Below are 14,329 nucleotides of genomic sequence, written 5' to 3'. Positions count from 1 at the left end.
TAGTTATAGTGGTGATATGTGATTGAAATGATAATTTGATTTGCAATAATCCAATCTGCCAAACACACCTTTTTAAAGATTAAGACTGTGCTGAAGCAGCAGGTACAAACACTTTATGTTGGAGAACATAAAGAAACCTCAGTAATTAATGACCTAAGGGGCTTAATAATACTGATAAATGTGGGCTCACTATTTAGCAAGCAACTGGTCAGTGTTTCCAGTTTTATCTACTCTGTTCTAACAGCTTATAAATGATTTATAAATCCACAGGCGTATTGTAAAGCGGTACCAACCAAACTCTTTCTGCCAAAGCCAGTAGTCTTTTACATACAGTCTGTGGTCACACCTATGGGAGTGCTTTACGTCAGATAAATTTCATCAATTTCCAAATTTCCAAATTCCTCCACGACCACATTCATCAATCTCGCTGCTGCCACTGAGTAATTACAGCTGGAGACAAACCGCAGAGCAGCCTGTGTCTGCCTTACGTATGTATCACAACTTTCTGGGAACAACAATTAGATGGAGATAATGCAATAGCTGAACCACACAGTGCAGATCTGTGGTCACATGTATGGCTGTGCCTTGAGTCAGCTCCTGCAGTTATATCTCTTGAATGGTAACAATTATGGCAACCAATTTTGCCTCTTTCTCTGCATCCTGTAGTCGACGTTGTGTGAATGGCACAGACCAGGTGCAAATTCTGACTCAAGAAAAGTCTGAAGCAGAGGAAGCAGCGAGCGAGCGTACCTCTGGACATCTGTTGACAAGGAAATGCACTGAAAAAAAACAAATCAACAAAAAACAAATCAAAACAATTTGATCCAACTTCCAACCAGCCACCCACGACCTTACCACAAACATGGCAACACACAAACATACAAAAACCATCTGCCTCCGTGAGAGCCAGACCACCTCTCCTGCTGTGTGAGTGCAGAATGCAGCTCAGCATCTGCATCCTTGACTGTTCCCCAGCCAGATCTGAGACAGTGTGAGCAAGACGCTGTGCAAAACCGGATCAGTCAGGGTTGACCGTCAGCACCCTGTAATTCTGCTGAGCTGAAGACCCCAAAAAGACGAGGAAACGACTGTAAGGCTGCTGCCAAGAGAACTCCACCAGAGGAGATAAATGGCAGCAGAGACAACAGGCCGAGGTTGCTGTCAGGGATTGAACTCTGCAACCTCTCTTTCTCACTCTGGATTTATGGACTCGTATCTGAGCTCCGATCAGGCACACATGCGCCAGATCTGGAGCATCATCCTCTCTTCGTCCTCCTCCTCCTCCTGTCCCTCACATGAAACCGGATCCCATGTTGTATCTGATATCAGGAGAGAAAGGACGAAAACACTGGGATATTCATTAAAGTGATATGCAAAAAACAAACATGGAGAGACTGGAGAACAAATATGCACATCTTGAGTTTCAAGTTAAGACAGTTTAACATTTATACAGTTGTTATCCTGTCACATGTACATGGGAAGGAAGGCTTGAGCTTGTTTTTACGAGTCCCAGTCGACCTCTCGTCTGCTCGTAAAACAAGCATCCCTGCCTCAGACTCCCATTTTCACACAGCCCAGCGCATGATACACTACACAATCTGCGGTTGTAAGCACCAAGAGACTCTGAGACTGCTATTTCTATCCAGACAAAAACACACATCAAGACACACAAACACATACAAGCAGCAGCGCACACTAAATTCCACCACTCCAATAATGTCAAAGATACATAATTGAATCGGGCTCCACTTCAAAAGCAGCTCTTTGGCAGCCGTGCAGGAATCCGACGTCCAGGAAAAAATAACAGCCTAAAATATCTCATCAAAAGGCAGATTACTGTAAGCTGAATCTAATGGCCATGCCTTATCAAGCATGATGAATAGCAGAGCGTCATTTAACAGGTGAACAGAGGAATGTAACCTGGTGCTTGCTGTTCACAGCCCAGCTGTGGAGCAGACCCCGAGGCCCGGAAGACTCTAGACCGCAGACCTGAACCTCGCCCACTTGTTCAAGTGATCCTGGACAGTTCTCGGAGCTGTAATCATTGACAAAGTGACTTTTCTTTTTTTTTTTAAGTCTGTGTTTTGTGTGAGGCTCAGGTAACGTGAGCAGCTTGTCTGAGCGTTCATGTGTGACTGAGCCCGGTCGGCCTGATGGGGCAGGTTGATGGCGATGGTCTGCGCATGTTTACTGATGAGGTGGAACAGACCGCTGACACTGGGCACGGAGGTCGGAGGAGAGGCTTCAGTGCAGAGTGAAGATTTATGGAGCGTCCTCTGCCCGTCCTCCTGTTGAGCTTGTCTTAGATTACCGTCCTCCTGTCGTGCATGACTGCTGCCTTTGTCCACACCAGACATACTTCATATTAAATCTGCTATTCCACTTCTTCAGCTGTCACTGATCCATTTATGTAACTCGCTACAAATCTCATTTCCCTCTGCTTTTCACTCTCCTTAACTCTTTCTCATCTTGCTTGGTATTGTGATCATTACTCACAGTGCCGGCAGAATGAAAACACTTCTTCTATGTCCAAAGTTACATTGTTTTGAATTATTCTGAACAAAAAAAAAAAGATAAATCCCTCATCATGGATTATAAGACTCACCCACTTAGCATTGAATGTGATTTCAACATGGTGCTGTCGATGAGCCCAGAATCCTTTTGGCTGTGTGTATCAACAGGTGCAAATCTAATACATCTAAACCAAAACCAGTGCAGTATGTACAAGGTTCATACATCATTTCTGTCATAGTCTCAGTGTCAGCATCGTCTAGCATCACCATCCCCACACATTAGACATCTACAGAGACAGCCTGTACTGGTCTGTGGTTCCTTGATGATGGAATAAGCTACAAAATGCTCTATTAATGCTACTGCCTCTCACCCTCACATGCCCAACCAGCACTTTTGTGCATTTTGGGTGCCCCAATCTCCTTGCACTTATTGAATAGCTATATACATTGTTTTGCATTTCACTGCACTGTTTTTTAACCTTGGTTTTAGCTTTGCATGTGACCAATAAACTTATCTATCTATCTATCTATCTATCTATCTATCTATCTATCTATCTATCTATCTATCTATCTATCTATCTATCTATCTATCTATCTATCTATCTATGTATGTATCTATCTATCTATCTATCTATCTATCTATCTATCTATCTATCTATCTATCTATCTATCTATCTATCTATCTATCTATCTATCTATCTATCTATCTATCTATCTATCTATCTATCTATCTACATGGTCTCCTATTGCACTGAGATTTTTGTGATGTTCCTAAAAGCATCTGCTGATGAGTAAATGTAAATACATTCAGAAACTTTTCACTTGAACCCTGTGTGGTCTTTTCAACTGAGGAATCATAGAAAGTGTAATGAAACACACACAACAATTTATCTCTGCGGCCAGAGCTGCCTTGCATACTGTAAGTCATAGAGGAAACCTGTAACTGGATAAGAAGATTAGAGTGAAATTCGGGACTGTACGCGTTAAGGGTTCAAGGTCGGGGAGGCTCCTCGACTCCGAGGCTGGAAGAGGAGAAGGAAAAGTCTCACCTCATTGGGTGAAACTTCACACTCTGTCTCCAGGCCGGCGGAGGGCCAGGAGGCCACCGCTGAGGCTTAGACAGGACAGCTTCATTCGTCAGCAGCTGCCATTAACGCACCACTGAAGAATACCACTGACGTGTGTCTATCTGACTGTTTTACTGCTGATGTCTCCATGTGTATCCTCCGCAGCCGGACACATTCAACAGTGATACATTAAAGCCGCTTTGTCTATTTCTGGTTCCATCACAAAATTCTTTGGCAACCTGCAGTGAACAAGGTCGAATGTACTCTACGGCTTTAAACACATCTGTACACGTCTAACGCACACAAGGTCAGTTATCAGCATAGTGAGAACTAAACAATACGTCAAACTGACTGCCTCACATCAACTTGCAAAATCTCCATACAGTATCCCTCCTTCTTAAATGTTTTCATGTTTCAGGAATGTGAAGTTTTTGTCTAATAGTCCCAATATAGAGTTCATTTTTTGCATGAGTGCACCCCCATAGTCGCTCCAGGTTCTCTCATTATTTGAAGCCTAAATATGAAATGACATCATGCTTGAAAAATGTAGCAAAAAAAAGCAGGTATAAAAATACCAGGGCTCTTTCCTCTCCCCCCTCCTCCTGCAGAGATCAAATGAGCCCATGAGGGAGAATTTAAAATTATGGCCTTCCTGAAACAGGCCAAACAGTCAGCATTACAGTCAGGCTACGTCATGAGTCAGCAGTGGGTCACCTGCTATGACCTCATACCAAGTCTGTTTCACACAATGTAGGAGGAAGGGCTACTGTAACTGGTATAGTGAGTGCTCTTGCAACAACAGGCTGATGTGCCAAACCCACATCTTTCCATTAGCAGTGTGTGAAAATGTAACGAGTCGGTGTGGAGCAAGAGACAAAGAAAAAACAAAAAAACCTAAGACCAACAACAAAACACAAGTAGAAACCAAACCCAGAGGAAACATCTCTGTGTTTCCTGAACATGTTTCAGTCACGTGTAGTGTTACTGTTTATGTTTACACTTACAATACTACATAGGTTGAATTTGAATGCTTTGTTCAACCATAAAAAAATGACATCACAGTTGGACTGGAGAACTTAAATAGCACTAATCTGATTACAAACTATAACCCACACTCTAGATGTGTTTCTGTCCACTAATCTCTCATCTATCAGAAAATACTGGAAGTAAGATTATAAGGTTTAAGGTAACAGGTCCAACAAGTTATGAGTTTTAAAACTAATGTGCTTTAAAACAACACAGAGAGAAAAACACTATCCCACATAACAACTTTATTTTTCATGGGTGTAGCTTCTTTTTTGTTTCTCATTTATAGTTTTGCTTATATATATCTATATTTACATAAATGTATAGATACTTTTTCTTTCTTTCTTTCTTTCTTTCTTTCTTTCTTTCTTTCTTTCTTGTCCAACCCAAATCAACAGTGTGACTATCAGAGTCATATCAGCATGCACCAAAAAGTTGTTACTCATGGTGACATTTAAGATGATACCCATGAGTCACTGATTATACTTTTTATCCTTTTCAGGTCACAGGGGGCCGAGTGCAGCATACACCACCAACACATGGAGACAAACACTTGTTCACACTCACCGTCACTCCTGTTAACCTGAGCTGTATGTATTTGGATTGTGACTGCAGAAAACCCACAGGCACAAGGAGAAGATGTAACGTTTGCACACGACTCAGATCAGTGGGCGCTGACCCTTCTGCCTGCAGAGGGATGAATTAGTCCATAATCTGAACCAGTGGTCTGGTTTACAGGACCAAGCTAAGTCTGTTTGTACCCACAGGAGTAAATTTATTTGAGTCATCAGCTGAAAAAAACACTTACATCTTCTTTTATGTCTGTGCCTTTCTGGTGTTTATGACCCTCTTGGTCACTGTTAGCTCAATTTGGGTAGAGTGTTTATATTCAAACCAGGACAATACTTTATATTTAACTACAAATTCCATCATGAGATAATGGGATGTCGTCTGCGCCTCATGTTTGAGACGCCCCATGTGGATTCCAGAGCAGAAGACTTCAGCAGCCTCTCATCTACCCCTGTGTTTTGGGAAACGGTTGAAAGTGAGAAGGCGAGGCCGCTCGCTCTCTAGCGTAACTGCCCATCTCTCTTTATTCAGGTTTTGAAATGCCTTGTTTGCACAGCAGGCAGCTCGGGTAATGACATGGAAGAGCATCACACAAAACGCCTAAAATAGCTCGCCGGGCCAAGCACGCCACAATCAGAGATGGATCGTCCCTGTCTGCTTTGTAATGCATTGAAACGGCGAGGAATCAGTCATCAGGCACCTGCAGCGTTTGGTGTTCTGCACGACCCGACCTCACACCATCGGTTTTGTTTAGATATGCTCTCTTTAACAACAAAACACGCACACACAGATTTCACACATTCATTTTTTTCTTCCTTTATGCCAACAGCTCATCTTAACCCCAAACTATCCCCTTGAAGAGGTAAAGAAAGGCCCGAATGACCTCAGACTGAAAAAATGCACAAAGTGGTTCCCACAAGGATAGAGCACACACGCATCCCAATGCCAGCGATGCATCATTACAAACAGAGCATTGCATAAAGCATTGTGTGTGAGGAGCATGAGGACAAGCTGAGGAATACCAGGCGCTCAGGACCATAAGACTCTCTCCGGCCGAGACAAATTGTGGCCGACCACAGAGGGCCGCGCCCAGCGCCCAGCCACAAGGAATGTCTCTTTCACTGGCTGTGCAAAATGCTGGCATCAGCTCAGCAGCAGCTCATTAAGCCTGGAGAGAGCTGGGAGCGAGGTGAGGAGGTGCATCACCTGCTTGGACTGGCATCAAAGGCGCTGCCCATGGGAAATGAACACTAAATGGAAATCAGGCATTTGAATTCAGCCTTGAAAAAACAACCAAAAAACTAAAAACACACACACGCACAAATAACAGCACGGAAACTTTCAAGGGCAGGTTGCTTCAATCGAGGAAAATAGTGAACCGAACCCATTAACTCTGGAGCACATAAAGAGCACGCATATGTGCGTGATAGCAGGTCCAACCACGGGCACATCCAGCTGCAGACAGCTCTGCAGGTACCAGCTTTATACATATGTGTGAAATGTACAATTTACACAGAGAGGCAGTAAAAGTATTGTGCAGCATGTGGTTACAGTTATGAGCAGGGTGAATGAGATGAAAAGGTCTTGTGCGGTGTTAATTTTACAGTTGAGTTGAGCAGAGCAGCCTGGTCCCACTACGTTCACTTGTACTGTACTGTACGTTACAGCGGACAGACAGAAGACTGAGTTTGTCCTCCGGCTGAGGAGACGTCTCAGCACAGATACTGATACTTCACTGTCTTTGCAAGCGCTCGTCTTACTTTTAATCTTTTCCTAGAAGCTGCTTCCTGAGGATGCAGTTTTATTTTGAATAGCAGATAATTTGCTGCCATCTAGTGTTCGTAATCAGCACTTTTTTTTGACAGCGTACAGACAAAACTGAGAACTGCTCATTACTGTAAAGAGCTGCCACTGTGACCGAACATGTTGCCTCTTAGCTTTCCATTCATCCCCTCTGTTATAGCCAGGGTGGACAGTAATAAAGGACACTTACTTGAGTACTGTAAATTTCTCCAATATCTAACAAATGCCTTTTATCTCCTTCACAAAGACAACTATTGTACTTTTGACTCCACATTATTTCTGGGGAGAAATTAAAGATTTATTACTTTAAAGCGGAGCGTTTAACTATAAGAATTAATCTATTGTATTTTCTAGTATGATAGATGCACTGTGTTGATCACAGGAGTCAAACCAGTCCCAGTCCTACACTGTCAGTCACGTTGTGTTGCTACACGTCTGACCAGTTCAGTTTGAACTTGGCAGATGAAGATGAGGAAGAAGATGCTTCAAGTTTATGTTTGAACTTAAACAAAGATTCATTTTGTTTTAAATGTGTGGCCAGAATTCACAAAAATTTTCCATCCAACTTTAGAGACCATGCAAGGTTATTTTGATGAGTTTGATTGACAGCTGGTTGCTGTTTTCTACTTGATTCAGTTATGTTTTTCTGGCCATTTCCATCAGTGTTGAAATCATAGCAGAAGTACTGTATCTATACTATACATTGACTTAAGTAACGCAGCAGTATATTTTGTCCACCTCTGGGTATAGCAGGTCGGTGCAGCCACAGTGAGTAGGTTCTCCTGTTCCCCTGTGGTAAAACACGCTACACACTACCTTCATATTCCCCAAGAAGGTGTGGGGACACGTAGAGGCTGCTGACTGAAAACGCCTTGTCATTGCATTGCCTGCATTCCTGTGCATGGCTCCTGTTGGCCTCAAGACTATTTATACAGCCACAGAAGAGGCCCCTCATAGCGGACTGAGGAGATACACGACCTGGGCCACTGACTTTATGTCTTCTGATTACACAGATACCTAAAAACGCATCGCCTGTTTAAAACTCCCTGAAACTGAAACTCTGACTCTCCTGGACCCTTTGAAAGGTCGATTATAATAAACTCAGACAAGACGAAGACTACTAAGATCCACAGTATTTTCAATGCAGGTTTCACATCTATAGGTAATGTGTACACACACATCCAAACGTTCATTTGACTCATTTAGTCTGATTACTACTATGTTGTAAATTTTTTATTACCTTGTCTTTTACTGTATTGTATTAATGTTTTTGTGATTTCTATGTCTACTCTGCTGCTACAGGGCGTCCTTGAAAAAGAGAGCCCACTGTCAATGGATCTACCCTGTCAAAATAAAGGTTAAATAAAGTTTGAATTCAAGTTCAGTAGAAATTTAAAGTTCTAGGGTTTAATAATTCAAAGGTGAAACTGAGACAGCCGCAATCCCCCTGAAATTATCACAATAAAAACTTGACTTAGTTGAGATATTTGTCCATAGTAAACAGCCGTGTGTTGACAGAGCTGTGAGATCTAGAAACAAGAGAGCATGCAGTGTATTTTTAGTTTGCTGATGAACTGGTGCAAATTGCCAGGCGCAGGCTCTGCGGTCCTCTCAAGCTGAATAACACTTCATCCAGGCATAAATTAGACAACTGGCACAGGTACCCATGGACAAATGGGTGGAAGTCCCCTCCAAACCCCAAACCAGGTGCTCCACTTGTCAACACATGGGTAACTGTCACCTCTCAGCTTATCTGAAACGGCCGGGTCAGAGAGGCCGGATCCTGACACCGAATCTGGTCAGCATCACCGACACACACACTCTACGTCAGTGTATTCTTGGATTGTGTTCACTCAAATCAAGGTATACCTGGAAAATCACGTTCCTTCGCAGGATTACGAAGTTGTGTTTTTTTATTTGCCCCTTGGTAAAATGTGGTCATGGGAACATTTAGATGTTTACAGCAGCTTTGAGATCTACCTCTGTGGGACTTCTACCTTCAGACCAGTGCAGTCAAAGTGGACAGAACTCTATTGCTGTGATCAAATGACATTAATAAGAAATTAAGCAACACCTTGGTCACGCTGCAGAGTTCATCCATTAGAGAGTGACTAACACTGTGCTGTGTGGATAATCCAGGCCAGATGGAAAGAAGAGTTGCTCTTAACATTTTTAAATGTATTTATCCAATAAAGAAAAAACAACAAATAGAATTCCCCTCTAATGGGTTAATTTAGGGTGTCAGAGGTCAAAGGTCAGCAACGCTGCAGTGCACAGAACAACTTTATTGTTAAACATTTTTTCCCCTTTTTCCCAATTTCCCTTTAGGGATTAATAAAGTAATTTGTATTCATATTCACGTTCATATTCGTTCCATTGGCTGATATATACATATCTGCATTTGATTGGTTGTTTCAAATTTGTCTCATAGTTTCCCAATTCACTTTTTTAGCATGTAATGTGTTTGTAAAGACCCTGATGGAGGCCAGGAGCTGAGCTGAGCTGCGCTGGTCTAACAATAATCTTGTTCTGTAGACTGTGAGTGCTGCTGGTGTTTTGACCTCTCTGGACTTTTTCCTTTTTCCATGGAGAAGGAGGTGAAGCTGCGCCAAAGACATCTACTCTGCTTCAAGATAAATCTCAGAGACAGGCGTCTGAAGACCATGACTAATAACAACCAGAAGTGTCTGCTCGCTGAGTTACCACAAAAACGTGTTTCACCAAGTTGAGCGAATTGACCCCTGTTCAGGTGTTGAGTCTCACCTGGAGAACCAATGTCAGGACAAAATGTCTTTATAATGGTCAACTGAAATAGTGAAAACAAAAAGTGAAAGTCTGAGTCAAGACAATATCTACGTTACACATGAGTATAAACAACTCCTTCACCTAAACACCAGGAATGGCAGGACATTCTCCATCCATCACCATCTGTGTGAACAGTTCTTTAGAGTTTACTTCAATTCAACCATCTTCAATATGTCAAAGTGCTGAACTCACCACCTCATCCGTACCACATAGAAAGGGCCGGTCAATCAGCCAAAAAAGCAAATAATCAATAAATTAACCAATTAAGAAATGTGAAAACTTGTTTGTGAAGATACCAGAAAACATGATAGATATTATGTATAAAACAAAAAAAATAGATCAAACATCTTTCAAAGAGTGAATACAATGGAATGATTTACTAAAGAGAAAACTAACTTCTCATTTTGATGAGCTCGTATTGTTTTCTGAATTTCTTTCTATCTATTAAGGATGAAAAGGGACGTCGAGGAGTAGAATCACAATATTGCTATATTGTAAATATTTACAATATTATCCACCATTTGCTGTTCACTACACAAAAAACTGCTAGAATATAAAACCTGTCAAATCTCACATTCACACACACATGATATTACTCAGGACAAACCTACCTGACCAGTGGGAGGGGGTTTCCTCTGACTCGACACTCCAGACGGATGGGGCTTCCCTCTGCCACCTCCTGACTCTTCAGCTTCTGGAGGAACTGAGGAGGGGACAGGGGCTCAGCTGAGGTTGGAGCTCCCGTTTGTTGGTACCTGGCAGTAGCTGCCACATCCACGGGGCCCCCAGGCTGAGGACCCACGTCCGACTGGCTGTACGGGGTCTGCTGGCTGGGAGGCACCGAGGGAGCAGAGACCGAGCCCTGAGGGACCGGCCGCTGGCTCCTAGGAGACAGATAGCCGCTGTCAGGGGAGGAGGAGTCCTCCTCCACCTGCTCCAGTTGAGAGGAGCCTTTGAAAATGGAGGACAGCTCCTCGATGAACGTGGCAGCTCGGCTGCAGAACTCTGTGGCCGAAGCTGCCCGGTCGTTCAGCTCCAGGCCTTCATGAAGTAGCCTGGGTTTATCCTGCTTATAAACTGGCGGCATGGGTTTGAGGCGGACAACTCTCTCAGCGGAGGACGGAGCCTCGCTGGACACCTGTGCAGGTTTGCTGAGGGCAGTGTTCTGACTGGAGGAGACTCTAACTGCTGCGTTATCATCCTGGTAGGGGGCTTTGGTCTGGTGGTGCAGGTTTGTGCTTGTGATGAGGTTTTCAGTAGTCTGGGTGTTAACAGGGTGGGTGGGACTAGGTTGGAGAACCTGCTCCTGAGGTGTAGGATGAGGGTGGCCTGGATCTTCAGATTCGCCAAAGGCCTCAAAGGCCAGGTCCAGGCTACGGTTAATCTCTTCTGCACTTAAGAAGGCAGTCAGATCTGCAAAGTCCCCGTCTCCAGAATCCAGCTCTGTCACAGAGTCCAGGTAGAGTTCCCCGTCAGAGGACGCCTCTGAAAACACACCTCCATTGCCCTCCAAGGTCCTGCCTGCTGCTGAGTCCTTGAGCAGCAGAGAGAGGGGGAGTGGCTGGTTCCAACTCCCGTCCTGCATCCTGCATGAAACACACAGCAGCTCCATTAACCAGCAGATTACATGCTACTGTGGACATTACAGCTTATATCTGACACCCATTAGTAAAAAGAGGAGATGACAAACAGAGAGAAGGGAAATCAAATGTGACAAAGCTGGATGCTTCATCACGCACATGCCATAGCTGGCAGGATGACTCAGACCACTGTTGTCTGGACACAGTTGGTGGGTATTAACAGAAGCTTTTACTGAGGTCACAGTCAACATAACCAACATTTCTTCCTTGCCCCGTTTCTTCCTTTACATTTAGGACTAAAAATACAGATTACATCTGTTTCTCCATCCATTGGTTGTTTTTTGAATAATAACTAATAATTTTATTTTAAAAAGTCCTTGCTTTATCAGACTTTATTTATAAATCGATTCTGTTCACAATCATATAATACAGTTGATTGATATGTTAACAGTTGTTGTTATCATTACATGAGGGTTTTTTTTCCAAATGATAATCAATTATCAACACAATCCATGAGTAAACAATGTCAGTTAAATAACACAAATTATAACACAGACTGCAATAACATTTTTCATACAAAATTATTATGATTCTGCCAATCAGTCTGCTCATACAATAAATTAATAAAAATGTTCTAAATATGGTTGTGCTGTTTTGTGTACAGGGAAGTTAAGGCACGTGTACAGAGGGAATATTTAACAACAATCCAAAACACATTAATATCATCTGATGCGAGTTTACATGTATCATAAAAGTGTCACATCATTCAGCAGCACAGTGAGTCATTTAGTTTGATCTGATCTGTGGAGACTTTGACTGGAGCTGCACAACATGTTGTGACTCTGGTGGTGTGGATACATGTCTGACGCAGTGAGACACTCAGCGCCTCATGGCGTCCTGAAGACCAGCTGTTGTTATTTTTAATCTCTTAGGCTATGTTTCACAGCAGCGGTGTAACCCCACCCACCCTGAGCAAAGGAGAGGGCTCCTTCAGACGCTACCTTCAAACACACGCACACAGGTACGACTGGATGTGCGCAGACATACACTGACAGACACTGGGGTAAAGTAATAAATATACATAACAAGACGTGTTCTTATCCCCCAAACGTCCCATGATGAGAGCAACAACAGCACAGTGCTGATTAAATATGAATGTGGAAAATGAGGCACTAAGAATGATTGACAAAGTGCTCTCACAGTTTCTACTAGCTCCTGTTCTTTCTTAGAAAAACCTTAATATGTTATCTTAGTATGCTATATTTTAATTTCCACAGAAAGTGTTAGATCTAATACAAAGTACTTTGAAATGAGAATGAATCAAAATCCCTTTCAAAAACATAGCAGAAGCTCCGATACATGCCCTGCCTTTGTGATTTGATTAATATACTATATAAGTAAAGATGTCTAAAACAGAGCCCCTGTCACATTAAATGATATGGCTCATACTATTGATAAACAATTAACATCTAAGCTGTAAAATTAAAATTAAAATATATATTTTAAAAAGACCAAACTTACCTTAAAGTGGGCTACTTTTTGAAACACGCTCTCCTGGTTTTGTGATTCCAGGTTTGTCCTGTTTATTTAGTAAGAATGAGTCAAAACGAAGCTTCTCTCTCCAGAAGAGCAGCCTTATTGGTCGGACAGTCAGCAGGATCTTTCAGGTTCAGGGTCCAATTGCGTACTGCCCCTGCAGTGGCCTGCTGTCCCATCTGTCCTGGTCCCTTACTGCTCACTGTGTGGGGCTATATTTGGCCCCCGGCTCAGGTTTCACAGCCAGAATACTGGCAAGAGGAGAGAGTGTTAAGGTAGTCCTGGGGAACAGAAGGCAGTGGTGACATTTTTCACACAGTATTTGTTAATTAAACACAGTAAACAGAGCAGTAAGGATGCATGCAGACTAAAATACAATTTTTGACACTGTATATCCTCAATATGCACAAATAAGGCAGGACAGTCGGGTTCATGCAACATTCATAAGCACTCAATGTGCATCAGTCACTGATAGCAGCACATGCAGGTCTGAGTCATGAGGAGAGATCAAACATGCAGCTGCTGAATAAGTCAGTTGATGGTTATAATTTGTCAAGTGAAGACATCTCACTGCAGTACCATGACAGCAGCTCATCAGTGCTGCCACCGTGTCGAGCTGGGTTGACCCAATGACCCCAGACCACCCACTTGTCTGTCTCACCTGCAAGTAAGTGATCTCAAAAAGGGCCGGGGAGGACTCAGCACAAAAAGAGCTGAGATGAAGGTTCAGCACCAGGTTTGGTCAAGGTCAATGCTTCCTATAGAGAGCGTGTAAAGGTCTGAATCAGTTCTTCTGTCTGCCCTGCCAACAAATGCCAGTGTGCACAGACACAGACAGTCAGAGGCCATGCAGCCTCACTTAGTCTATTTCGAGGCCACTATCACATTTTGTGCTCTCAGAGCTATTCTGGTTCTTCATTAATCTACTGATTACAGTTAAGTGCCAGTGATAAGTTTGGAAGGAATTTCCAAACTATTTACTGTACATCCACACACACAGTATGTGCACACATGCTTACTGACTACTAGTAATCTAAAATTCTTCTCACTTGTCACCATACCACAATTAGCAATAATGATATGTATGGTATTATTAAAAACAACTGCATTATTTAGTGGTGACCTCAGTAACCTATATGTGTCATATGTGTTTGTGGTCTGTCTATGTAAGAATAGTGCTGTTATATTTCAAGCACTCTGCTTTTTATACCACATGTGCACACCACAACAGTATTCTTTGCGTCATAGATTATGTTTAATTGTGCGTGCATACACTATTTATCTGTAGTGTTTAAAAATATTACTGGATCCCTCACAGCGTTCTCTCAGGTCAGACCCGTACTGCTCATATCGTCAGGCATTGGCAATGTCTTCACACACATCAGATTAACAAACTATTATAATTATATTATATTACCAATTATAACAT

The 14,329-nt window shown here is 42.6% G+C and overlaps 1 protein-coding gene across 11 annotated transcripts in view; it reads right to left on the bottom strand.

The window, feature by feature from the left end:
* Positions 1 to 13,755, bottom strand: part of palld (palladin, cytoskeletal associated protein) — a 60,764-nt gene extending 47,009 nt beyond the window's left edge. For 8 of the 11 annotated variants that reach the window (XM_085773310.1, XM_085773313.1, XM_085773316.1 and 5 more), the window contains exons 1-3: positions 13,562 to 13,755; positions 12,886 to 13,151; positions 10,396 to 11,370 (exon numbers count right to left, since the gene is read on the bottom strand). In XM_085773310.1, coding sequence (XP_085629436.1) covers positions 10,396 to 11,369 — 974 coding nt within the window. In that variant the 5' untranslated portion in view covers position 11,370; positions 12,886 to 13,151; positions 13,562 to 13,755. Of the gene's footprint in view, positions 1 to 10,395; positions 11,371 to 12,885; positions 13,182 to 13,561 lie in introns of those variants that run through there. The other 3 variants (XM_085773314.1, XM_085773318.1, XM_085773312.1) reach the window with 2 other exon arrangements.
* Positions 13,756 to 14,329: the final 574 nt, after the last annotated feature.

The sequence above is a fragment of the Trachurus japonicus genome, chromosome 4, assembly GCF_045865225.1.
Source record: "Trachurus japonicus isolate A0001 chromosome 4, Traja_1.0".
NCBI lineage: Eukaryota > Metazoa > Chordata > Actinopteri > Carangiformes > Carangidae > Trachurus > Trachurus japonicus.
This window is presented reverse-complemented; position numbering and strand designations above follow the sequence as displayed.